Genomic DNA, 24,770 nt, shown 5'->3' with positions numbered 1-24,770 from the left:
AATTTACTCACAGTGATTCTTGTTGTCTCTAGAAAATGTGATCAGTACAGGCAGAGACTGATCTTTAGCACAGAAGACTTCTTAAAAGTTATCACCTGGGAAAGTAGCAGAGCATCATGGACAAATTTCTGAGAAAGACCGGAAGTATATGCACATATTAGCCAGTTTTGTATAGTAGTTAGGAGTGTGGACTCTAATCTGGGAGAGCAGGGTTTGATTCTCCACTCCTCCACATGCACCTGCTGGTGTGGCTTTAAGTCAGTCTCAAGTTCTTTCAGAGCTGTTCTCTTAAGAGCAGTTTTCAAAAGAACTCTCTCAGCTCCACCTATCTCAGGGTTTCTGTTGTGGGTAGGGGAAGGGAAAGGAGATTATAAACCACTCTGAGAATTTGAGTGACGGGCAGGGTATAAATCCAAATTCCTCCTTTTCTTTGTTATCATCATCGTTGTCATTGTCATAGTCATCATGATGCTAGGACATTAGAAGGAGAGAGCAAAGGAACAGATCGTTGCCTGGAGCATGAATGGTTGAGGCTAAGAGAAGAAGTAGTATAGTTGGAGGCTATGGTTCTGTAGTTAAAAAGCCTTTGTATATACCTTTCTACAATATGGGTAGTATTATGGACACATTTTTAGTGGGCAAAAGCTTTAGGCTGTATTAATGTGTTCTTTAGCTTCTTTTTTTTGTTCCCTTCCACAGTAGTTCTGTCTCTTATATATTTAATTTTATAATTCTTTATAATGTTTAGTGCTCTAATTTCTTGTACATCATGATAGGGATTGAGTTTGTTGAATATGACAACTTGCTTGTGTTGTATCTCACTTCATTGTGATACCTTCCTCTGTGTTTGGATGGTTCCTTCTTTCTAGATTGTTTCCCTTCACAATCATTGACTTTGGCTGCTACTATCCTAAAATAATTATTAATAATAAAATTATTGGAAGAAACGCAAAACTATTTTTCCTGCAGGAACTAACATGTTTGTGAGATTTAAATGCTACAAGGGAACAGTCAATTGGAATCCTTCCTTCTTGGTCCAGGTTCACTTGCAAACAAAGTTATTTGCAGTTGATGCTATGGATAATGACTAAAACCTTCTGTGAAGGTGCTTGCTGGGAATGCTTCAGCAATTAAGCAATTACTAGTTTGGCTCAGTCATCCACAATCACTTTGGGGATATGCTCAGCATAGCCAGACCATTTTCAAAGACATGATGACTTGAAGATATGTCCATGTGTTTTCCGTTTAGCATGAGTATGTACTTACATATCTTGAACATGTATGTTCATGCTTGTCTTGAGAACCTAACCTACTGGGTTTCCACATGTGTTTGCTGCTAGAATAAGCATGTATGTTGTAATATCAGTATACACACAGCAGACATGCTTGCCATGTGAAACATAGGGCTCAATCATATTCTAGAACACCTCTCCCCCAAATCCATATATCACAGTTCCTTCTCCAGCAGCATTATGCCAATTTCCCCATACTCTGCCAGTCCAATACACTTAAACCTATTCAGCCCTTAAAAACCTAGTAGTCCAACAGCAAGAGTACTCTGTTTTTCATGCCGGTCAGGATAACAGTATTGTATATTTTCCTCCAGGGTAATACAACACTCTTGTGATAAGGAGCAAATGCCATGTTTTGAGCTGCAAAGACTTTATAAGGAACCTGTTAGTTGTGATATTTTTCTTATAGAAAAACTGCAGTTACCTGCAGTCTCTGTTAGGCTTTATATAGCATAGTGAATAATCTTGAATACGGATTTCTTATGTCATTATACATTTTGATTCACATGTTGCTTTTGCTCATGACAACATGTCCTAGGACAGTTAAAGCTGTTAACTTAGCAAAAAATGAAAGCTCACCTTAAGTTTTCTTATTGCTCTGCTTCACTTTCCAAACAAAGTGTCAGGGGACTTGGTGGTGAAGGATGTTGCTATTGTGGATGATTCTATCTTTAAGACAATATTTGCTCTTATGAGACATAATGCATGCACAAAATAAATACCTCAGTTGCAGTAATTTTAAAGGATATTTTTACAGATGTTAGATATCTATTTGAATAGTTAATGAATTTGAGTTTGTAATTATTACCTATCTTACACTGATAGAAGTATCAATATTACGCCTTTGAGAATGGGGGAGTTATGACTGAGAATCAGATTAACAATTTATGTGAAATAATATTTCCTGATTGCTAAATCAATAGCCTTGCCAAAAGAGTCACTGCACAGATCATTTTACCAAATGTAGATTCTGCTGCTATGAAGTAATGTCTTTCTTTCTTCTGAAGATGAATTTCTCTGTCACTCTAAGGCTACAGGCTTTGGCTTTTGGGTAATAGTCTAAATTGTTTCTTATGGTAATAAAGACTATGTATTCCAGTCATGCTCTAATTGAAGAACTCACATAAAATAGCTTATTATGGCAGTAACATCCTTGCCATGTTTACTGAGAAATAAGTCCAACTGATTTAACTGGGATTTATTGCCAAATAAGTATGCTTGGGTTTGTAGGAATGCAGTCTAATTAACGCTGATGTGAGTAAAAACTACTGGATTAATTTGGGCTGAGTCTTAAGTAAATGCTTATAGGTTTGCATAATAAATGTTATCAGTAACAATAAATCAACCGATATAGTAATTTAATTAGACATAGTTGTAATTATCAGTTTGCCTTGACAACATATCAGTGTGTTTAGTTTGGGTTGGTTAACAAAAGCACCTCGTTTCTGTGTAATTTATACAAATTTATTAACATTTGTGTTAAGGTGGATATTCTTTATCATTTAATTTCCTGCTCATAATGGTAGCATGTTTGTGTAGTAGTCTAACTAAAGAAATATTTTGCCCTCACAGGAGAAAACAGCAGGAGCTTTTCTTGCTGTTTCTGCTGCAGCAGTGCCAGTTGCCAAAGAGATCTGGTGTTTCTCATTTCAGATTTCTTTTCTTTTTCTTTTTTTGAATGAGGTTGGAACTGAAAGTTCAGCTTCTAAGGCTTTATATATGATGGATGTGATATCTCTGAAGTGTACTTAGAATCAAGATGAATTTAGTGGTTTTATTGGAAACAGTTGCCTATTTAGCAGCTGTAGAAAAAAGTCAGGCCATTTATCTTTTGCCTGCAACAGGATCTGAATTGCTATGCAAGCGAATAAATGTTTAGGATCAACCATATTGACAGTTGTGCTATCACAGTCTGTGGTGATATGTTGGAACTGCTGGAGCTTGTTTGTATTTCAGGGAGACAAACCATGTATGCTACCAATTTAGCCTAGATCTACATAGTCTCTGCAGTTCTGTGATTCTTCTAACATTTTTGTCTTTTACAAAATGTAGCTGTTCAAAGGGGGAAACTTTCCAAACTGCTTTTACCTTGCTGGGGATAGTGAGGTGGTTTTTGGTGGGGAAATAGTTCCTGGAAGAAATGGTTTGAAATAGATGTTTTCCTGCATCCATGAATAAGATTGTGGTGGTAATTGTTTGTTATAGTACACTTGGAAATACTTTCATATTTCTTTCCGCATTTTTGGCTGCTGTCCTAATGGCTGATTACAGACCGGCACTTTGGGCCAACTCAAAGATGCCTCTGAAGTCAGCCCCCAAAATCTCTCCACACGTTCACATTTTCCGGGCGTCCCCATCTCATATTCACCCCATCCTTCTGGCTGCTCCATCTGTCTCAAAAAGCCACCGCTTAGAAAGTGGTCGCAAATATTTGAGGTGGCGGGTAGTCGCAGAAATGCCGTCTGGACGTGGATAGGCGGCCGTCGCTGACGGGAGCATGTGGAAGCGGCGAGCCGCGGGAGCTGCCTCCGCAGGTTTTTTTTTTAAAAGGAACCAGTCGTGCACTCCTGCGCACATGCGCTCGTGGCACGGAATGCAGCTGATATCAGGGCTGTCATCAACACGCACATGGCCGCTGTAGGAGATAACTATCCCTCAGAGATTTCTGGCAGCTGCTCTGGTCAAAGATGGCTGCAGTCAGAGGGCCTGGTTGGAGGAGAGAGGAGGTTCTGGCTCTCCTAGCCGCTTGGGGGTGGCCAGAGGTGCAGGTACGCCTACAGCAGAGCCACTGCAACTTCGAAATCTTTGAGGACATTGCCAGGGATTTGGCAGCTCAGGGTCACTCCGGACTAAAAACCTCCGAATGGAGTATAAGGACATCTTGGCATATAATGCCACGGCTGGGAATGACCAGAAAAGGTGTGTCTCTATTACGAAGACCTGCATAGAATCCTGGGGGGCAATGCCACTGTAAGCTCACAGAGGGTCTGGGACAGCTTCCCTCTGCAGAGCACGGTGGCCACCAGTAGCTCACAGAGTTGTCTGCAAGGCGGGGCTTCATTTGTGGGGAGTGGCTTCCGCCTGGGCCTGGAGTCAGAGAGGGAGGACAGCCAGCCTGATGTCTTGGTGCCAGGCAAGTGGTAAGCCACCCCATGGCTGGCAAGCCCCCTCCCGCCACGGCCCACATGGCACCTGGGGCAGACAGGAGATGGGGACCAAAATGCTGGGTGGCTGTAAGATGCAGTTGAGCCCTCAGCCCAGACACCTGACAGAGTCGATGGGTCAAGTGCAGTGAGATGGTGCTGTCCCCAGCACCCCCCCACAGGTGGCTGTGTCCCCAGAGGTGACACAGCATGGGCTGCAAGGCCGTTGGCCGTTGCAGCTGCAGCACCCATAGGGCTGCTGCAGTTCAGGGGGCAGGTGACAGTTTCACACAGACAGCGGCAGTGGCAAGGAGACATGGATCCCTGGACAGCAGCCCCAGCCTGCCGGTGAGCCCACCCCTCGTTCCGGCAGCATGGGCTCCCACCCCAGGAGCCACGGCGGACTGCAGCAGCAGGGCAGGCCATAGGGGTACCCATTGCACCCCCCTAAGCTGAGATGGCATACTCCGCCTTTGAGTGACCAGGGGGCCCCTGGCTCAGCCCCAGGCCACTCTGACAGATATCGGCGCATGCACGGCCCCCCCCCCCCCCAACATACGCAAGTGAAGGTGCTTTCAAATAACTAGATTTATTAAGAGTGCATCTGGGTTACAGAGTGTGAGGGAGTGGCTGTGGCCTTGCCCCTCTTAGGGACCCTGCAGCAGACCCAGATTGGCCCCCAACTCACCTGTGGCATACTGGTTGTGCCATGCAGAACACCCAGCCTGCTCCCACAGCCTTTGGAGGTGATCGAACTTAGGTGGGTGCAACCGCATGGCCTCAAAGAACTGGGCCTTCTCCCTTTTGAATTTTCCCTGCATTAGGCAGCATTACGGGCATACCCGGTCTCCTGTAGAACCTGGACTGCCTCCCGAAAAAATCACCAGAGTGGGCAGGTGGCTGCTCTGCATGACCCTGTGCCCCACCCCACAATCCAGCAGGGTGGTGAACAGCAGGGTCACCTCCAGCTCCTGCCAGAACATGGCTTGCCTCGGCTCTTCCATTTCATGCGGGACACGCCAGCCATTGTGCGCTTCAGCACATTCGCATTGGCTGGCCGGAATCTCCCAGCGCATCGCTTTCCCGCCAGGGCCTTCCGGGGGCCCACAGGAGTGCAGTGGCCGACTACTGGGCCAGACGTCCAGCGCTGTGCCTGGGTGGCCTCTAGTCTCCTGGGGATGTGCCCAGCCCCGTCCCACACAGCGCACGCCTGGCAGCCTAGTCCCCAGCATGGCAACGCCAGCCCTTTCTCTCCGTGACGCCTTGGTCTCTTCCCCACATGAGGAGGCAGGGGAGGGGAGGCTTTGGAGGTTGCTGGCAGCTTGATGCACCCTATGGGGGAAGGCAGCCCTTCCACGGGCTGCCCGGGATCAGTTTCAATTCTTGTGGGAGCCTGCAGGATACTTTGGGGCTGGAACGGGGGGCCAGGCCGCCATGAACTGTCATGCATAGTGAGGGTCTCCATAGGCAGCATGGGCAGAAGGACCACACATCAGCGTGCGTCTCCGCGCCAGCCCTGTGAATGTGGACTGGGGTCAGGGGCTTCTGCCGTGTATGTCGCGGGGTGCCCTGCCAGCCCCAATAGGTGGTGTGATGCGAGGCGCAGCCTGCCATGTGGCATGGTTGCCAACTCAGCCTCACCAGAGCCCCCACCCCAAGGCCCAGATCACGAATCCAGACTTCCCTTGCGGGATCTCCTGCCAGTTGCTGCGATGGTGTGTGCAGATGGTGTGACCCTCCCTCCCCAAGCGGGCAGATGGCCCTCATCCGAGAGGTGACCCATGGGCCAGTCTTGCCCCCCTCCCATGGAGTGGCTGCATGGACAGCGACAACAGCAGTCTGCAGGTGCACTTCTGTTGCGAGTCGTTTCATTATTCTCCATTGCTTGTGCAGTTGTCAAAGGCAGATGGCGCCGCTATAGTGGTGCTGGCCCTTGGACAGGTGCGCTATGCGCTGGGAACCCCTGCCCATGCACCTCACCACTGGTGCTGCCTGCACAGTAATCGTTGCCTGCACCTGCTGCCCCTCGATCTGCTGCCTGCTGAGGTACATGCATTGCGGTGGGGCCGAGGGTGGCACACGGGCAGGCTCCCTCTCCTCTGGCTGCAGTATGAGGGCATGCCCTTGCTCCTCACAGATGTTGTGCAGGACCACGCAGGCAACGATGACAGGGATGAAGTTGTCTGCGTGGACCTCCAGCCGTACGGTGAGATAGCGCTAACATGCCTTGAGCCTCCCAAAGTCCCGCTCGACCACCTTCTGCGCCCTGCTGTGGACCCTATTATACAGCGCCTCCTGGCGGCTACGTAGCCTCTTGTATGGAGTCATAAGCCACCGGGAATTGGATATGCCACATCAGAAACCATAAGGGGGGGCATACGAATGCCACTTATGGTGATCATGGGATTGCCACGCACGAACAGGCCTGTATCCATAGCCCTGCACAGGTGTGAGTGCTGGAACACGTGGACATCATGGTCCCTGCTGGGTCACCCCGCGTTGACATCGATGAAACGACCCACATGGTCCACAGCCCCTTGCAGGATCACAGAATGGAAGCCTCTCCTGTTCCTGTATCTCCTCTTGTGGCCGGGGGGCCTGCATCGGAATGTGACATCTGTCCACAGCAGCCACACATTGGGGGTACGATATTGCTCCGAACCCCTCCATCGCCTAGCAATGCAAAGGGGAGCAGGCACAGGTGAAATGGCACCTTCTGCACCCTTCCTACCATGCCTCCCTCGCCTGTCGTGGCTCGGTGGCCGCCACCACCCCTGTGGATAGGGGGATATTAACTCCAGGCCAGTGGGGCTGCTGCTGCGGATGCCAGGTGCCCAAGGAGGGCACGCAAGATCTTCACTTCTCTCACAGACCAGCTCTGTAGCTGTCAGAAGCGCGTTGTCGATGGCCCAACACACCTCCAACACAATTTCTGTCACAGTGGAGCGCCCGACACCAAACTGGTTGCTGACCTCTCAGTACCCTCCCGCTGTGACCAGGAACCACAGGGTGATGGCCAATCGCTTCTCAGGGGGAATTGTCGCCCTCATAACCATCTGCTGGTGCATGATCTGTGGCTGCAGTACCTCCACCAGGCAGGTGAATTTGCCCCAAGTCACTTGGAAGTGCAGCAGCCACTGCTCTTCTTCCCAGACTTGGCACACGAAGCTCTCCCACCATTGGGAGGACCGCGGGTAGGCCCACCAGCGATGTGCGCCCCTCCTCCTGACACACACGTGTGATGGCTGCCCAGACTTGGGCTCGCAGAGCACAGCATGCTCGAATTCTGGCCCTCCTATGAGCCCAATACCACTGGAACACCACTCCCCTTTGGGCACCCTGCCTGGCCACACTGGCAAGGCATGCTTTGATTGCCTGCACCAGCAAGCTCACTCCCAAAATGCAGGCAAGCAGCCCCACCGTGTCTCTCTCCATGCTCACGCCTATCTCTGGGTATGGACCTCCTGCGGGGAGCTCGGTGACCAAGGATGAGAAGAGCACTTCTGCGCGCGTGCACACAATCGGATGAGTGCATCAGTGCACATCAGGCACAGGTGGGTACGCCGGGCCAGCCCTTGGAAGATGGTGCCGTGTGGAGACGGCTGCCAGCCTAATGGGCGGAATTCAGCCACTTCCCCGGAAGCGGCTTGTGGGTCGTGCGGAGGCTCCCGACCAGCTTGTTTTGCACCAGCCTGATTCGGGATGCCTCTCAGCCGCCCCGGATTGCCTGTCCTCAGCCCATGTGTTTCTTAAGTATATGTAAGTTTAAACCCAGGAATGCCTCAGTTACATATACAGAGATGTAGAGCCTACTTTTTACAGCAAAAAGGGTACGCAGTGTGTGTGTGTGTGAGATAGAGGCCTCCACTACCTGTGGCTTGCATCTCCTCCTCCAATCTGGTCCCAGAAAGTGAGCACAGGAAATAGAAATAAGAACATAAAAGAAGCCATGTTGGATCAGGCCAACGGCCCATCCAGTCCAACACTCTGTGTCACACAGTGGCAAAAATTTTTATATATATACACACACACTGTGGCTAATAGCCACTGATGGGCCTGTGCTCCATATTTTTATCTAAACCCCTCTTGAAGGTGGCTATACTTGTGGCCGCCACCACCTCCTGTGGCAGTGAATTCCACATGTTAATCACCCTTTGGGTGAAGAAGTACTTCCTTTTATCTGTTTTAACCTGCCTGCTCAGCAATTTCATCGAATGCCCACGAGTTCTTGTATTGTGAGAAAGGGAGAAAAGTACGGTACCTCTTTCTCTAATTTCTCCATCCCATGCATTATCTTGTAAACCTCTATCATGTCACCCCGCAGTCGACGTTTCTCCAAGCTAAAGAGTCCCAAGCATTTCAACCTTTCTTCATAGGGAAAGTGCTCCAGCCCTTTAATCATTCTAGTTGCCCTTCTCTGGACTTTCTCCAATGCTATAATATCCTTTTTGAGGTACGGTGACCAGAACTGCACGCAGTACTCCAAATGAGACCGCACCATCGATTTATACAGGGGCATTATGATACTGGCTGATTTGTTTTCAATTCCCTTCCTAATAATTCCCAGCATGGCGTTGGCCTTTTTTATTGCAAGTGCACACTGTCTTGACATTTTCAGTGAGTTATCTACCATGACCCCAAGATCTCTCTCTTGGTCAGTCTCTGCCAGTTCACACCCCAAGAGGTATTTGCTATAGAAAGGTAAATGGCGCGGAAGGTTTTGAAATGTTTTCTCTGTACCCCTATTCTAATAATTGGCTGCCCTTTTTATATTTTATTGGGGCAGACCATATTTAATCTAACATATCTGTTCATTCTGCTGCCATCTCATGTTGTTTGAATTTCAGAGTATTCTGGAATGTGAAAAACTTACGGCTGTATTTGAGCACACTTTGAAACATGACTGTGCTGCAGTAAATAAATATTTTGAATATTGGCTGATATTTTATTGCAGTTCCTCTTTTTCAGTAGACTTAGTAATATTATGTTGGAGGACTATTGCTGGACCCCATAGCATCTATGATATCAGGGTCCCACAGTTGTTTGACATCTACAAAAATTCACTGCAACAAATTGTCTAGGGATTTGGTCTGAGGTTCCACCAACATGCATATGACCCTCAACTCTATTTCTGCTTAAGAGTTCAGTCAGCTGGATTGGTAGAACTCCTGAAAACACACATGGAAAAGGTAATGGAAAGGATGAGGGCCAGGAAACTGAAGCTCAACCCAGGAAAAAAAAAAGAGCTAAGGCGTTTGTCATTGCAGAGGCTGATCAATGACTGAGTGATCTGCCTGTCCAGGAAGGGGTTGCCATTCTGAAGGAGAAAGTTTGTAGCTTAGGAGTGCTGCTAGACTCTGATCTTTTCTGTGGCATGTAACTTTTTCTGATATGTAGCTGTGGCCATTACTCAGGAAGTGTTATTTGACCAGATCCAGGTTGGTTTACTGTAATGAGCTTTATGCGAGGCTGCTTTTGGAAACTGACCAGAAGTTCTCTTAGTCCAAAATGCAGTGGCCAGTGGGGACTGGATATAGTGATGATATCACTGATATGCTGAAAGACTAGCATAGGCTGCCCATCTGTTTCCAGATGTCAGTGAAACTACCAGTCCATAAATGACTTGAAAGCCTCCTTCTATGCTGTCCAGCCTGCTATTTAAGTTCCTATTTCCCAAGTTCTGTTCTCTGTGCTCCTATCTGCAGAGGTGAGGCACTGGTGACCAGTGACAGGGCTTTTTCCAGTGGTGGCATGTTGCTTTTGGAATGCCCCCCTCCTTGCCTTTGATTGCATATGTTGGTATACTTTAGACATCAAGTTAAAACATTTCCCTTTAACCCAAATACTTAATCTTTTTATCTTTTTAATGGTCTGTTTCTAGCCTGAGAACTGGTTTATCAGAATAATAGAACCATAGAGTTGGAAGGTACGTCCAGGTTCATCTAGTCCACCCCCCTGCACATTCACAAATACCTCTCCCCCACGCCAGTGACCCTTGTTCCATGCCAAGAAGATGGTAAAAAAACCTACAGGTTCCCTGGCCAAACTGGCTTGGAGAAAAATCACTGCCTGGCCCCAAAATTATGATCAGCATTTCCCTGGACTTGTAAGAAAGTGCCACAGGAACTAAGCAATGATTCAACTCTTCCTACCTTCCTTCTCATGATCCGCAGAATCAACATTGCTGTCAGATGGCCATCTACCCTCTGTTTAAAAACCTCCAGAGAGGGGGAGCCCACCACCTCCTGAGGAAACCTGTTCCACTGAGGAACTGTCAGGAGGTTCTTAATGTTTAGTCAAAAACTCTTTTGATTTAATTTCAACCCGTTGGTTCTGGTCTGACCTTTTGGGACAACAGAAAACAGTTCTGCACCATTCTCTATATTATAGCTCTTCAAATACATGAAGACAGTGATCATATCACCTCTCAGTCATCTATTTTCTAGGCTAAACATACCCAGTTCCTGCAACCTTTCCTCATAGAACTTGGTCTCCTGACCCTCAGCATCTTTGTTGCCCTCCTCTAGTCTATATCCTTCTTAAATTGTTCTAGCTTGTCTATATCCTTATTAAATTGTGGTGCCCAAAACTGAACACAATATTCTAGATGAGGTCTAACCAGAGGAGAGTAAAGTGATACCACCACTTTGCATGATCTGGACACTATAATTCTATTGATACAGCCCCAAATCACATTTTTTTTTTAGCTACTGCATCTCACTGCTGATTGAGCATATGGTCCACTAAGACCCCTAGATCCTTTTTGCACATACTACTGCCAAGATGAATCTCCCTTATTCTATAACAATGCATTTGATCTTTTTCCTACCTTAATAGAGAAGTTTACATTTATCCCTGTTAAAATTCATTTTATTTGTTTTAGTCCAGTTTTCCAGCCTGTCAGGATCATCGGACACTGCCTTCTTCTCTATTCATGACCGTTCCCAATTTAGTATCATGTGCAAATTGAATAAGCATTCCTTCTATTCCTTCGTACAAACCATTTATAAAGATGTTAAAGAAATAGGTCCCAGGACAGATCCTTAAGGCACTCCACTTGTCACTCCTCCAAGAGGATGAGTGACGTAACAAGGACTTTTCGGGTGTGATCTCTCAAATCAGTTGCAAATCCATCTAACAGTAATAGGATCCAAAACACATTTTACCAACAAGAATAGTATGTGGAACCTTATAAAAAGCCTTACTGAAATGTAGATAAAGTATGTCTGCAGCATTTTCCTGATCCAGCAAAGTAATAACTTTTTTTGAAAAATATAATTTTGAACTGCTCAATGTTTTATGCTGTTTTTATGCCCATGACTTATTAATTTTTATGGTATATTGTTTTTATGATTGTATTATAATGTGTTTGTTTTGTCAGCTTCTTTAAGCAGGCCTCTGGAAAAGTATTACTTAAAGATACTATATTACACTAAAACTGGATTTCGGAATCTGATTTAATGTTGCTGTTTAGAGAGCTGGCTTCATCAGTAGCTGTGCATTGATGAACAGGGATGCAACTAAGGCACATCTTTCCTTGCTTATTCCTCAAGAGCACTATAACACTATCTATCTATCTATCTATCTATCTATCTATCTATCTATCTATCTATCTATCTATCTATCTATCTATCTATCTATCTATCTATCTATCTATCTATCTATCTATCTATCTACCTACCATCTATCTACCATCTATCTACCCATCCAAATACAACTCATTTGACCCCATAGCAAGTAGGAACACAACATTGGCAAGGAGCTGGACTGAGGATGTATTTGCATTTGCCTTTGTTATTGTGGGTCAGATTTGAAACACTTTACTTTTATAACTCATTTCCATTTCTTTCTTCCTACCTCCTATTCTGTCAGCTAGGTTCCTAAATTTTTTAAAAGATACTTTAGTTCTTGTTGTAGTCATGAAAATGGAAATCAGTGGAACAGTTAAAGAAAGGGAAAGTCTGCAGTATTTGCTTGAATTGTTATTCGTTTTCTTACTAAAAAATTAATAAGGTTTTATTTCTAGCCTCCAATTCTGTTCTGAAACAATTTGCCTTTTAACACTGTTTTCATTTAGCTCATTAGTTGAGTGCATGTGAAACTTTTTTTTTGGTACACAAACATGCAATATGGTGCTGATATTTTTTTCATGAATGTACTGAAAGGATTTTTTTTACTGTTTCATGTTTGAAAGTTAGATGATCTAGCAAAAACTTGGAGAAATTTTTGATGTTCTCCAACAGGAAGTTCTGTATGGGCTTTAGAAGTTCATAGGTAAATAATACAGCTAGCATCTTTGGTCTCTAGTCATATATATATTTGAAAGTATTTATTTGAAATATTTGTACCTCACCTTTCAAAAACGACTCATAAAGCAATAAAGTTAAAACATCTATCAATAATACAGCAGTAAGCTAACAGCACAAAGAGCCCTGTGGCACAGAGTGGTAAAGCTGCAGTACTGCAGTCCTAAGCTCTGTTCACGACCTGAGTTCGATCCCAGTGGAAGCTGGGTTCAGGTAGTCGGCTCCAGGTTGACTCAGCCTTCCATCCTTCCAAGGTTGGTAAAATGAGTACCCAGCTTGCTGGGGAGAAAGTGTAGATGACTGGGGAAGGCAATGGCAAACCACCCTGTAAAACGTGTGCCATGAAAACGTTGTGAAAGCAATGTCACCCCAGAATCAGGAAGCAACTGGTGCTTGCACAGGAGACTATCTTTACCTTTTAAGCTAACAGCAAAGTAAATCTCTAAAAATTGTCACCATAAAGTCAACAAAACACTATCAGTTTTGCAAGCTCTTCTGAAGGTAAATAAGGAATTGGCTTACTGTGTTTTCTCCAGAAGGTTATACTATGGATGTGATATGACAACAGAAAAGGGCAAATGAATCAGTAAAAAATGTTGTGCTAATCTTAGTGGCCTCATGCTAAGAAGGAACACTTTCTCCCAGTGTTGGCTCCAAATCCCTTTGGTAAAAGATTGAGAGTTTTATGTCTGCAGCAGTCCTTGGAATTTCTGTGTCCATTTTCCTCATTGATTTTAGAGAGCAAAGGCTTTGCTTTTTCTATTAAACAAGTTAAAAGTTGTGTCCTTGAGATATATCAAGACTGGGGCATACTTACTGGTCAGATATCAGATTAAATCAGTTATGTTATTTCCGAGGCAGAAACATTTGTGTTGTTCTATTAAATAAATAAATAAAATCTCAGGTTTCAGAAATAATGACATCAGAAATATTGCGCTTTAGGTCTAGCTGAGACTTTTGGGTCAAGTTTGAACTCTTGACCAACTATGGTGGCCTCCAAGAATCATATGCTTAGCTGTAATGAGATAGTCCAGAATAACAACTGTTTTCTAACAGAAAACCAGATTTATAAACTGCTGTGCAGTTCTAGTTTTAAAAAAAACAGGAGATAAGTATTTCTGGAAGAATTACTGATAGAAATTAGATGACACAATTTCAGGTCTATTAGATTCTCATCTGTATGTATGTGCCATCAAGTCGCAACCAATTTATAGCTGATTAGATCTTTCTTGTAATTTGACTTACATGTAATAGGTTGCAAAGACGATTTATTTGTGTCTAATCAAGGACAATCGCAGTCAGATTAGATTATTGATTTACATAAACAGTTGATGAAATCCAGGGGTGGCCAGTGGTAGCTCTCCAGATGTTTTTTGCCTAGAACTCCCATCAGCCCCAGCCATTGGCCATGCTGGCTGGGGCTGATGGGAGTTGTAGGCAAAAACATTTGGAGAGCTACCATTGGCAACCCCTGAAATATCCAATGCAAATCTTACAGTAAAATATATAGAAGCTGCTTTTTAGAGTTGGATGATAGTATCTCACTTTAAAAAATTGCATTATTTGTGATGAGCTCCATCATTCAGTGACGGCAACATCTGAAGATGCTTTGCATGAATGAAACAAGTATCTCAGATCAGGCTTTCATATGACCTTCTAAAATGCAGTACTTGTTAAAGTAGATAGTTTGCACATTTAGTTTGAATTCTAGAGTGTTGTGCTTGAATTCTAGATGAGAAATGCACCTACGAGTCAGCCTTGAGAAACAGATATTCTATATTAAATGAATGAAATGTAGAAGGAACCACAAAAATGGCCAGTAGTGACTATAAACCATAGCCAGAAAAGGCGGAAGCAGGGATTAGAGCTGTGCCTCACTATGCTGGGTTGTGTTAACGGATTCTTTTAAGTACACCCATCTGTACCCTCAATAACCCAAACACCCAGAGACAAACAATGCATATAAACTTTATTCCCCTTGACTCCAAACAGAAGGCTTGAAGGCACATCAACTCAGAAGGCAAAAGATTATATCAGTAGTTCAGTTCTGGATGCAACAGGTTATGCATTTTAATACTCAGATGAACTCTACCCACAGCCCCATAGCTAAACTTACCCTTGTTTTATAATCTAAGACCTGTTAAAAAGAGTTAATTCAATGAAAACCTAACTTCCAGTTTATAGCAGAGCCATGTTCTATATTCTGAGCAGTCACACTATGTTTGAGGCCTCAAACAGGAGATGACTTAAAATCAGCAAAGGCTGTTAATTTGTTGGATTGTCCAGCAGAGAGACTGTCTCTCATGCACGCCAGCCCAATGAGTTTGGCATGATCAAACCCAGAGGCAGCCTCTGGTGCAGACCAGCCCCTTTTTGCCCAAAGTCCAGAGCTTTTAAAGGCTTGGATCCATCTTACTATCTTTATCTTATCAGATAGCATCAGATGCGTTCCAGAATCACCAGCTGCATCTTAATATCAACAATCCTAATGCCAAATCAAAACATTTGAGGCAAAGATTGCCCTCAGTTCAGTCTTACCTTTCACCTACTCCCCAGCAGGCTTTCACAGATGTTTCCTGCCACACCATATAAGGATCATACCAAATAAGGCCTTTCCTTTCCTGAGACAGTTTATGAACTTTCACACACTAACCTAGATTCTCTACTTATGCTGTTCTCTGAGAGAAACATAGATGGTTAATGTGCTGAAGAGCTTAAAGCTGAAGAGCTCTTCCTGCCCATTTTGTAAGAGCATGGCTACTTTCAGAAAGCGTTCTTATAGCCAATTTTATAAAGAGGGCCAACCCAAAATAAATCCTGCCACAGGTTGGAAAGGCAGATTCTATTCTTCATGGGAGAGGCACTCAGAAGAAGCAAGAATTTCTTTTGCTCTTTTAAAGTCTCCAGAATGTTGAGCGAAAGACCCATCTCCTGTCCCTTGTGAATGCCAGAGAAGTCAGGTATGGACGGAACTAGTAGGAACCACAGATAATGGCTAATTCCCAGTGCCAGCCAAGGTGATATAGAATATATGAATATGTTTTGTATAAATAATGTGTAAATGTGTTCTATATAACTTAGGCAGGGTGATTAATGTTGATCTGGAGTAATTACTTTATTATTGTAACTAATTTAGTAGATTGTAGTTTAGTTTGTTTTCATACACTTGGATGTGGACATTGGAAGAGAATACTTTTCGTTGAAATATCTGTAGTTGTATAATGTGAGCTGCATTTTATTTTAGAAATGCAGTTTTCTGTTGTGTATGATTTTCCATTAGTGTACCTTTGCAGAGTCTAGGTCTCTTGCTGAAAGAGCTTACAGTTAAAGTTTAAATTGGGACAGAGTTAAAGACAGCAGAAGCAGGGAAGAATTGAGAATTCTCTCTCTCTCTCTCTCTTTTAAGACCAGTGAGGACTGGTTTTATTTTCAACCTGTAGAACAAATAAAAAACTTGAGCAGAATAGTAATTAGTTGCCAGTTAACCTAGCGATCAATACAGCAACCACACTGGTTTTTATTTGCTCCTTTCAGCACAATGGAGATGAGATGGCAAAGATTAATGAACACCCTCATGTTGCCATTTATCATGTGCACATACACACCTGGCACCTTGAGCCCACAAAATCCAGAGTGCCTCTCCCAGTTACCAAGGTTCATTTTGCTGTGTATTAAAACTGTCTTATAAATTATCTTCTGCTCTACCAGCTGGGCTTTTGAATCCAATGCGGCAGTCTCCATATGGACAAAGTTGTCTTTTTAGCCTGTTGGCCATAGTCCAAAGCTCTGTTGTGTGATAGGCACACAGAACTCTGCAATTCAGTGTCAGGGATCCAGAATGATTGTGGAAATTTTAAATGAACAGGCCATCACAGTGCAATTAAATGGATTATGTACCTTGTGGTAATGTTTTCATTAACAAAAAGTGTAAATGTGCCTGTGACTGATTCAAATGCTCTAGTGCAAGGTGGCCAAACTTATCACATAGAATACATGTCAGATGTTTGAAAGCCGCAAGACAGGAAGAAAGGGAGCAAGGGAGGGAGGGATGGTAGAAAGAAAGCAATTAGATGGGGGGGAGGAAATTAGAGGTGGAATGAAAGCAACTTTAAATGCATTCTCCATGCCGCCATCTGACTTGACTTGAAGAAGTGATTTAAAGAGAAAAATGCCTTCTCCAAGACAGGGTGGTGGGAGCTTCGACACCCACACAAATGTGTGAAAGAGCCACATGTGGATCTCGAACTGCAGTTTGGCCACTCCTGCTCTAGTGCAACCAAATTCCAGAGTATATTCTTTGCTTAAGTAGAGGTAGTAGCACTATATGTGTAGGTGCTTAGAGGTTTGTCAGCATTGTTGAATTTAATATGGTATGGAAAAATAAACACCTATTTTGAAAATCTGAATAATGAATACTTTGGTTTACCTTCCATTTTTCTACCAGGATGAGATTTGAAGGCTTGGGGGAAATGTGGAAAGCACCCCTCCTCCTGTCACGCTCCCCAAGGGCAATTTTCCCATTTTTTTAAACATGAAATTGGGAAACGGGAGAGTGCTGAAAACCCTCCAACAACATGAGAAGTGGGGAGAAATTTTTTTCACATGGCTTCATATATCCTGCCCTGAGCCTGCTTTGGTGGGGAGAGTAGGATATAAATCGAAATAAATAAATAAGATTTCCAGAATTTTTACAACTCTAGTTGAGACAAGAAATGCTGTAGTGTAGAGTACTTTTGTTAACTCTACTTTAATTCAATCTTTTGAAGGAACTGATGACCAAACTGATAACAGAGACTCCTGACCATCCAATACCATTTCTTATTGACCATCTCCAATCCAAACATGGGAGTCGTAGCCAGCTTCAGAGGACATTGTCTGGATCTGCTGCTCTTTGGGCAGAAAGTGAAACTTCAGGTGAGCAAAATGATAATTGTGTATCTGTTTAGTGCCGTCAAGTCGCTTCCAAGTTATGGCAACCCTACAAATTAATGTTCTCCAGACTTCCCACCATTAGCAGCCATTATCAGGTCTGACAAATGATAATTACCTATTAGAAAATTCTAAAATGATAATTTACAGTCACATTTATTATTTTTTGCATCTGTATTTCACCTCCAGTTTGGTGTAGTGGTTAAGTGTGCAGACTCTTATCTGGGAGAACCAGGTTTGATTCCCCACTCATTCACGTACAGCTGCTGGAATGGCCTTGGGTCAACCATAGCTCTCACAGCAGTTGTCCTTGAAAGGGCAGCTTCTGTGAGAGCTCTCTCAGCCCCACCTACCTCACAGGGTGTTTGTTATGTGTGGGAGGAAGGTAAAGGAGATTGTGAGCCACTCTGAGACTCTGAGATTCAGAGTGGAGAGGGATATAAATCCATTGTCGTTGTCATCTTCTTCATCCTCCTCTTCCTCCTCCTCCTCTTCTTCTTCTTCTTCTTCTTCAATTCAGGGCTTTGAATATCAGATAATGAACCATTTGATGTAAGTACGATTGTGTGAGCTACCTATTACCATTGCACTTTGTGATTGGCTATCTAGCATTCTCCCTGCCTAGCATTCTTCCATCCTTTTATATCATGCTGTGTTTTCTTTCCTTTTATTATTTATTTAGTATTATTTTTTATATTGTATATTGTTAAGGAAATCAGGAATGTTATAGACACATATGGCATACAAGATCAGATATGTACATGCATCTATTATATCCCATTATTACTTTAACAATATGCCATGTAAATATGAGAGTTTTAAAACTGCTAATTATATATAGAAGCTTCAGAGCTGTGAGTGATTTATTTATATTTATCCGTTTATTTAAAACTTCTAATGCCCATTTCTTGGCAATTATGAGGGAAGATTCATTTACCTTACTCAGAATGAATTTGCCCCTGTTCCTTAGGCAAGATCTACACAAAAACATATCCTTCTGGAGTGTCCTTTGTATGCTAACCTCAAAGGTGTTATATTGTATTTTCTAGTTCATTCTGATATATATTCTTATGACCTAATTAGATATCTGCTTGCTGACAGGAATCCAAAAAGAACTCTAGCAGTTCCAAATATTTTTTACTCCCTTTGTCTATTGGGTGATAAGTGATTAATAACTATTCAGTGCTCAAGATCAGTGTAATGGAGTTTTTATTGGATAAAAGAAAAGGAAGACATTTAGTGCTGCTTTTCTAATCCATTTAGGTCCCTGAAGGGCAAACAATCAAACATGTTAAAACAAACATTAAAAATAAATATGTAAAATTGGGGGATCTACAAGTAGTTGCGAGGGGTATCACCTTTCCTTTCCTTTACTATTTCTTCCCTTTCCTGAAAGCCCCTATAGTCTTTTCCCTTTTCTTGCTTCCTTCCTTCTTTCCTTTCCACCCACTAGCCAACCTACTTAATTTGCCCTCCTGTCATTATCTTTCCCTTTTCCCCTCTCCTTAGCAAAATGTACTGGGAAAAATGCTGTTTGAATTGTGCAGTACCAGTCACTGGGCTGGGTACAGTTGTGTTGGGTGGGTCAGACTGGGCTAGGCTCAGTTACATGGTGCTGGCCTCTGGGTCAAGTTCAGTTGCATAATGGAGAGTTCATAAGGACTTGCAGGGGACCTCATTTTCTCTGTATCCCCCTGCACATGTTGCTTCCTCTTTTTCTTCTTCTGGCAGCCCCCATATCCTCACCCCATATCCTCTTTCCTTTCCCTACCAATTTTTCAATCTCCCCCTCATCTGCAACTCTGTGTATTGTTTACTTCATTTATACTCCAACTTTTTCCACAGCTTACATTGTTCTTCTACCCTCCATTTTTTCCTAACAACCACCCAGTAAAGTGGGTTAGTATGTATACCTGGCCCAAGGTCACCCGGAGAGCTTCCATGGCAGAGTGGGGATTCAACTTAAGTCTCCCAGATCCTAGTCTGAAACTCTAACTACAACACCGGGGGCCTTTTCACACTTACCGGTGGAAACCGGAAGGGAGTCGGTATTGTGCCGCCTTGCAGTAATCCGAAACAGGGATGGGAGTTTTCAGACACATGGTTTTTTTTCCCCAGTAGGGTTCCGTGATTGAAGCAAGCCATTTCACACTGTTCCGCTTTTATCTCGCTTCCACCAGCGCCAGCTGTTTTCGCCTGCTAGCGTGTGATCTCTGGCTTATTTTTTTTTGGAACCTCGGGCAAAGATCGCTATAGCACTATCACAACAGCACTACCATAGAGATGACTAGGCTCCATTGAGATAAGTTACCAAGTTTCAGTGGCGGCAATCTCTGGCATCTTAGTGGAACCCAGGCATCCCTATGGTGATGCTGTTGTGATACATCGCTATAGCACTATAGCAGTCTTAGCCTGACGTTCCCCCACCCCCCCAAAAAAGCCGGAGATTGTGCACCGGCGGGCAAAAAGGGTGTGAAAACTGCTCCCAGATTAGATACTGGACATTTCACACAGCGCCCCATACCGATTTCAACCCGGAAGGAGGGGTTGAAAACTGGAAGAAGCTGCTCTTTGTTAGTAACAACTCAGGCATGCCTCACTACTGGGACAGCTGTGGGACTGTGTGAAAAGGTGACAGTATTCCGGTAGCAGCCAGTTACTGAGTCGGGTCTGTCTGAAATGCCAGCAGAAACCCGTTACTGTTCAGTAACTGACCAGCTTCCATACCGGAATACATAGGCTGTGTGAAAAAGTTCTGGCTTTCTTAGGGTGGCAACTGTTAACAATAGGAAACAGCCAGGCTTTGGTGAGTCATGGAAGTCATGTGCTAGCAAGTTGCTGGTGGTTGCTGCCAGACCTGGTACCGATAAGTCCTCTCAAGGTCAAAATATCCCTGGAAAAGTTCCCCTGCTTTTTACTAACATAAGCCATGGATTGAAAGCTGGTAATATTGTTCTGGAAGCTAGCAATGGCTACTAAAGGCATTTGATTTTTAAAGTTACTGGCACTGATTGTTTTTATTTATTTTTTTTAGGATTTCAGATGTTTCTGCAAATCTGATGTTTTTCAGATCTGTAGAAATACCTGTCTTGTCTCTTCATGGTTATAGTCTTTGGACTAAGAATTAGATATAATGATATAACAGTAAAAAACCCTACAGTGGCTGTTCACTCAGCCCCAGGGAGCCTAGGTTGATGCTGGGGAGCTCCAGGCAGCCCAGCTGGAGAGAAGATAGCCTGGCCAGGAGGATGTTGTGATGCTGTTGGGAGGGCAGGGCAACTCAGGCAAATCATGGCATTAAAAGGCAGTGAAGGAGAGGCCACCAAAGGAGAAGCAGGAGATGAGTTTCTGAGGCTAGGAAGGATGAAGGAAACTGGACCTCTGGCGGATGAGGAGGCTGCAGTGAGGCACAGTCATGTTGGTGATCCCAGCAGTTGGCAGCTATCAGTGGGCTGGGAGGAGAGTGCCTGAAGAGAGGGAGCCAAAAGATGCTCCCACAAGGCAGGCATGACTCACTGTACCTGGAGGTTCACTCCAGAGTAAAGGGGCATGGAGTGGCTCACCAGAGCAGAGCAAAAGTGAGGCCAGGATGCCAGTTAGCTCTATAAGTGGGTTTGGAGGTATATGGGGAGCTCTGGAGAAGAGTAGAACACACAAGGTGGTATCCTTAGGGGCAACAAAAATAAAACAAAACTCATGAACAGGAAAGAGGTCATTGAAGGACTGCTGGACAAGCTAGAGAAGTCGCCACCTGCCGGCAGAAGGCAATGATGAAGGGTAACAGGTAAATTTTCTTGAGAAGGGAATTCAACAATTTTGGTATCATGACTGAGATGCATTTTCTAGGGCTGTCTGTCTAGCTTCCGAAGATTCAATAGTGGTCAAGTATTATTATTTTCATTTGTAATCCATCTGTCTCACTGGGACTCAAGGCAGATTACAAGTATGATTTTTTTTCCAGTTGACCAGTATTCGGATTACAGATATGCTAACAACATCTGAATCTAATAGCAAATGTTCCTTGTAAAACAAAGTAATGCAGTAGACCTGGGATTTTAGAGTAGGGGGGGGGAAATAAGCACGTTGAACACATCTGTTGAAGGCAAAAGACAATCAGTGTACAGAAGATTATATCTGTAATAAAAGTCTCCACCTGAACTGACCCATTATACCTTTGCTTTGCTACTTCCATAGAATGCCCTCCTGAACAATTATGTTTAAGAACATAAGAGAAGCCATGTTGGATCAGGCCAATGGCCCATCCAGTCCAACACACTGTTTCACATAGTGGTCAAAAAACCCAAGTGCCATCAGGAGGTCCACTAGTGGGGCCAAAACAATAGAAGGAAGGAGGCCTTCCTAATAGCCTTAGGTGGATTGTCCCACAGTTTAGGAACCACCACAAAGAAGGTGTGTGAAAGAGCAGTTGCTCATTTTGCCTGTTTTCTGGCTGGTGAGTTGGCAGTCCTTAAGGTATGGTGGTCACAAACTGCATAGAGCACACGGAAACAGGTAGGAAGATGAACCAAGACTGGATGTCCCTACAAGCCCCTCCAGTCAGCATCTTGGCTGAAACTTTCTGTACCAATTGTAGCTTCTGGACACTCCATATAGAATGTGTTACTCAAGTCTAATCAAGATGTTACCCAGGCATGCACTACAATGGCTAGGACTTTTCTGTCTCGGAAAGGTTGTAGCTGGCTGACCAGTCAAAACTGGTGAAAGGCACTCCTGGCCAGTGCATTCACCTGCTTATTGAACAGGAGCCCTGGATACAGGAGCACCCCCAAACTCCTTTATGGAGAGTGCTACTGCATCTAGAACAGGAGATACTTCCCCTAATGGTTAATCCTACTACACATCAGTAGAACCTCCATTCTGTTGGGATTAAATGTCAGTTTATCAGCCCTCATCGATTCCAAAACTTCTGCCAGGCACTGATTAAGATTTCCTCAGCCTCCATGGCAACTGAATAGGCTTCCCAACCCCCCCCCCCGCCCTGGCGGGGGACCCCCGTATTAGCAGCCTCCTCCCCTGCTCTCCAAAAATCCGGAAGCAGGGGGGTGGAATGCAGGCTCTCCAGGCAGGCTTCACTTTGCTGTCGGAACTTGGGGGTGGAGGATACTATCAGGCTCGTTGCTTCACTGAGGCTGGGAGGCTTGGGAGCTTTTATTTAGAGCTATATGCTCACTCGTGGGTGGCTAAGTACAATCGGGAAGAGTTGGGACTTGCCTGCCTAGTGCGGCATTTGGAGCAAGAGATTTCCCCTGTTCCTTTAAACAGGTTCCCTAGCTTCCTTCCCCACCCACCACCTCGGCTCCTCCCCTCCCAACTCAGTTTCACTTCAGCACTTGCTCCTCCCAGACTCAGCTTTTCCTCCTCCTTCCTCAGCTTCCTTCCACGTGGTCTCCCAAACGAACTTTTCTTCTTCTCTCCCAACTGCACTGTAAGTTGTAATTTTTCTTCTGAGTGTAAAGGTGGGCGTGGGGGAGAGGTTTGGACCTGGACAAAAAAGGGCTCCAGCAACAGGGTTTCAGGGCCAGTTTTGGATTTAAAAATAAAATAAAGGGCACAGAAGAGGATTTTCCAGGGGGAAAGACTTGCACAGTGGAGGGGTGGAGAATAGAAAGAAGCAGAAAAGCAAGGAGCTAAAAAATCAAGAACAGAAGCCTTTCTGCAGCGTATCCTGGAAAGATGCCAGCCTCCAGGAGGGAGCTGGGGTTCCCCTATAATTACAGGTCATCTCCAACCTACAAAGATCAGAAGTGGACAAGAGCTATTCTGTGCTAACCTCCAGGGGAACTGAAAGGATAAGGTATTTCTCTGTTTTAGAACCAGTTTGCTATGTACAGTCATGCAACATATCAGAGCCATGCATAGTTACAAATGTATAAAAACAGCCTGTTGTGAAGAATATTTTCCAGCTATGCAAATATGTCAGGGTTTGGTCCTTGATGGCCCACAAGCCTGTTTAAAAGGTGGACATGAGACATATGCAAAGAAATAGTTTTTTCATCTTGGATTTGGCTGACAGAGGTGCTAAGAGATTTCTTTATGCCAGTTATGGAATTGCTTTGGGACTGTTGTTGCTGTGAATCTAGTTGTGCCTTCCTTCTTTGGCAGCCTGTAATAATTCCTAGCAGGGGTCATTTTGTAGAAAAATAGGTGATGGAGCTCATCCAGGGATTGTTATGTAGCTGCACCTATTATTCAATGGACAAGGAATGTAGGTGGGGAGGAGGAAGGGGAACCCTCAGAAAGGTTCAAGAGCTGTGCTCCTGTGAGCTCCTGCTGAATTCAAGGCCTGATTCCTAGACATTTGTGAACTGATTACAAAGCAAAATAATGTCCAGTGGATGCTAGTTGTTCAAACCAGCAACTGGCACTGTAAAGAAGAGGGGCTGGAACGCCCTATGACAGGAGTGGCGAATGGTAGCTCTCCAGATTTTTTTTTGCCTACAACTCCCATCAGCCCCAGCCAGCAAGGCCAATGCCTGGGGCTGATGGGAGTTGTAGGCAAAAACACCTGGAGAGCTACTGTTGGCCACTCCTGCCTGTGACTCAGGGAAGGAGATGTGTGAAACACAGTTATACCCTCAAGTTTTCAGTTGACAGACTTAATTTGCAAAGTAAACAAATTCAGTAGTACTTTTAGTTATATATCATAGTTAAGATGCAGGCAGTTTCTGCTAGGAGAATAAAAGTATCAAAAGGTTACCTTCCACAGAAAAGAAATATAGGAACTCCTGGCCACTGGCAGGGAATGGGAGAGTTGGGTTGCCATATCCAGATGAGAAACTTGTGGAGATTTGGGGACATAACCTGGAGAGGAAAGGCACCCCAGCAGGGTAAAATGTCATACGGTTCTCCCTCTGAAGCAGCAGTTTTCTCCAGTGTGTAGTCTAAAAATGAGCTGTAATTCCAGGGGATTCCCCAGGTCCCACCTGGAGGCTGACATCCCTAGGTTCATACAGTTTTCTGTTGTGCATTTTGCATAGTGTGAAGTGTGCAGTTCAGTGCATAGAATCATTGAACCTTAGAGCTGGAAGGGCCTCCAGGGTCACCTAGTCCAATCCCCTGCACAATGCAGGAAATTCACG

General features: G+C 44.3%; 1 protein-coding gene across 1 annotated transcript in view; it reads left to right on the top strand.

Moving 5' to 3' along the window:
* Positions 1-24,770, top strand: part of C7H8orf34 (chromosome 7 C8orf34 homolog) — a 184,149-nt gene that overhangs the window by 20,464 nt on the left and 138,915 nt on the right. The window contains exon 2 of the mRNA XM_060243666.1: positions 17,508-17,655. Within this exon, the coding sequence (XP_060099649.1) occupies positions 17,508-17,655 (148 nt within the window). The remainder of the gene's footprint in view (positions 1-17,507; positions 17,656-24,770) is intronic.

Source organism: Heteronotia binoei, chromosome 7, assembly GCF_032191835.1.
Source record: "Heteronotia binoei isolate CCM8104 ecotype False Entrance Well chromosome 7, APGP_CSIRO_Hbin_v1, whole genome shotgun sequence".
Taxonomy (NCBI): domain Eukaryota; kingdom Metazoa; phylum Chordata; class Lepidosauria; order Squamata; family Gekkonidae; genus Heteronotia; species Heteronotia binoei.
The sequence above is the reverse complement of the archived record's forward strand: the minus strand, read 5'-3'. Positions and strand labels throughout refer to the sequence as shown.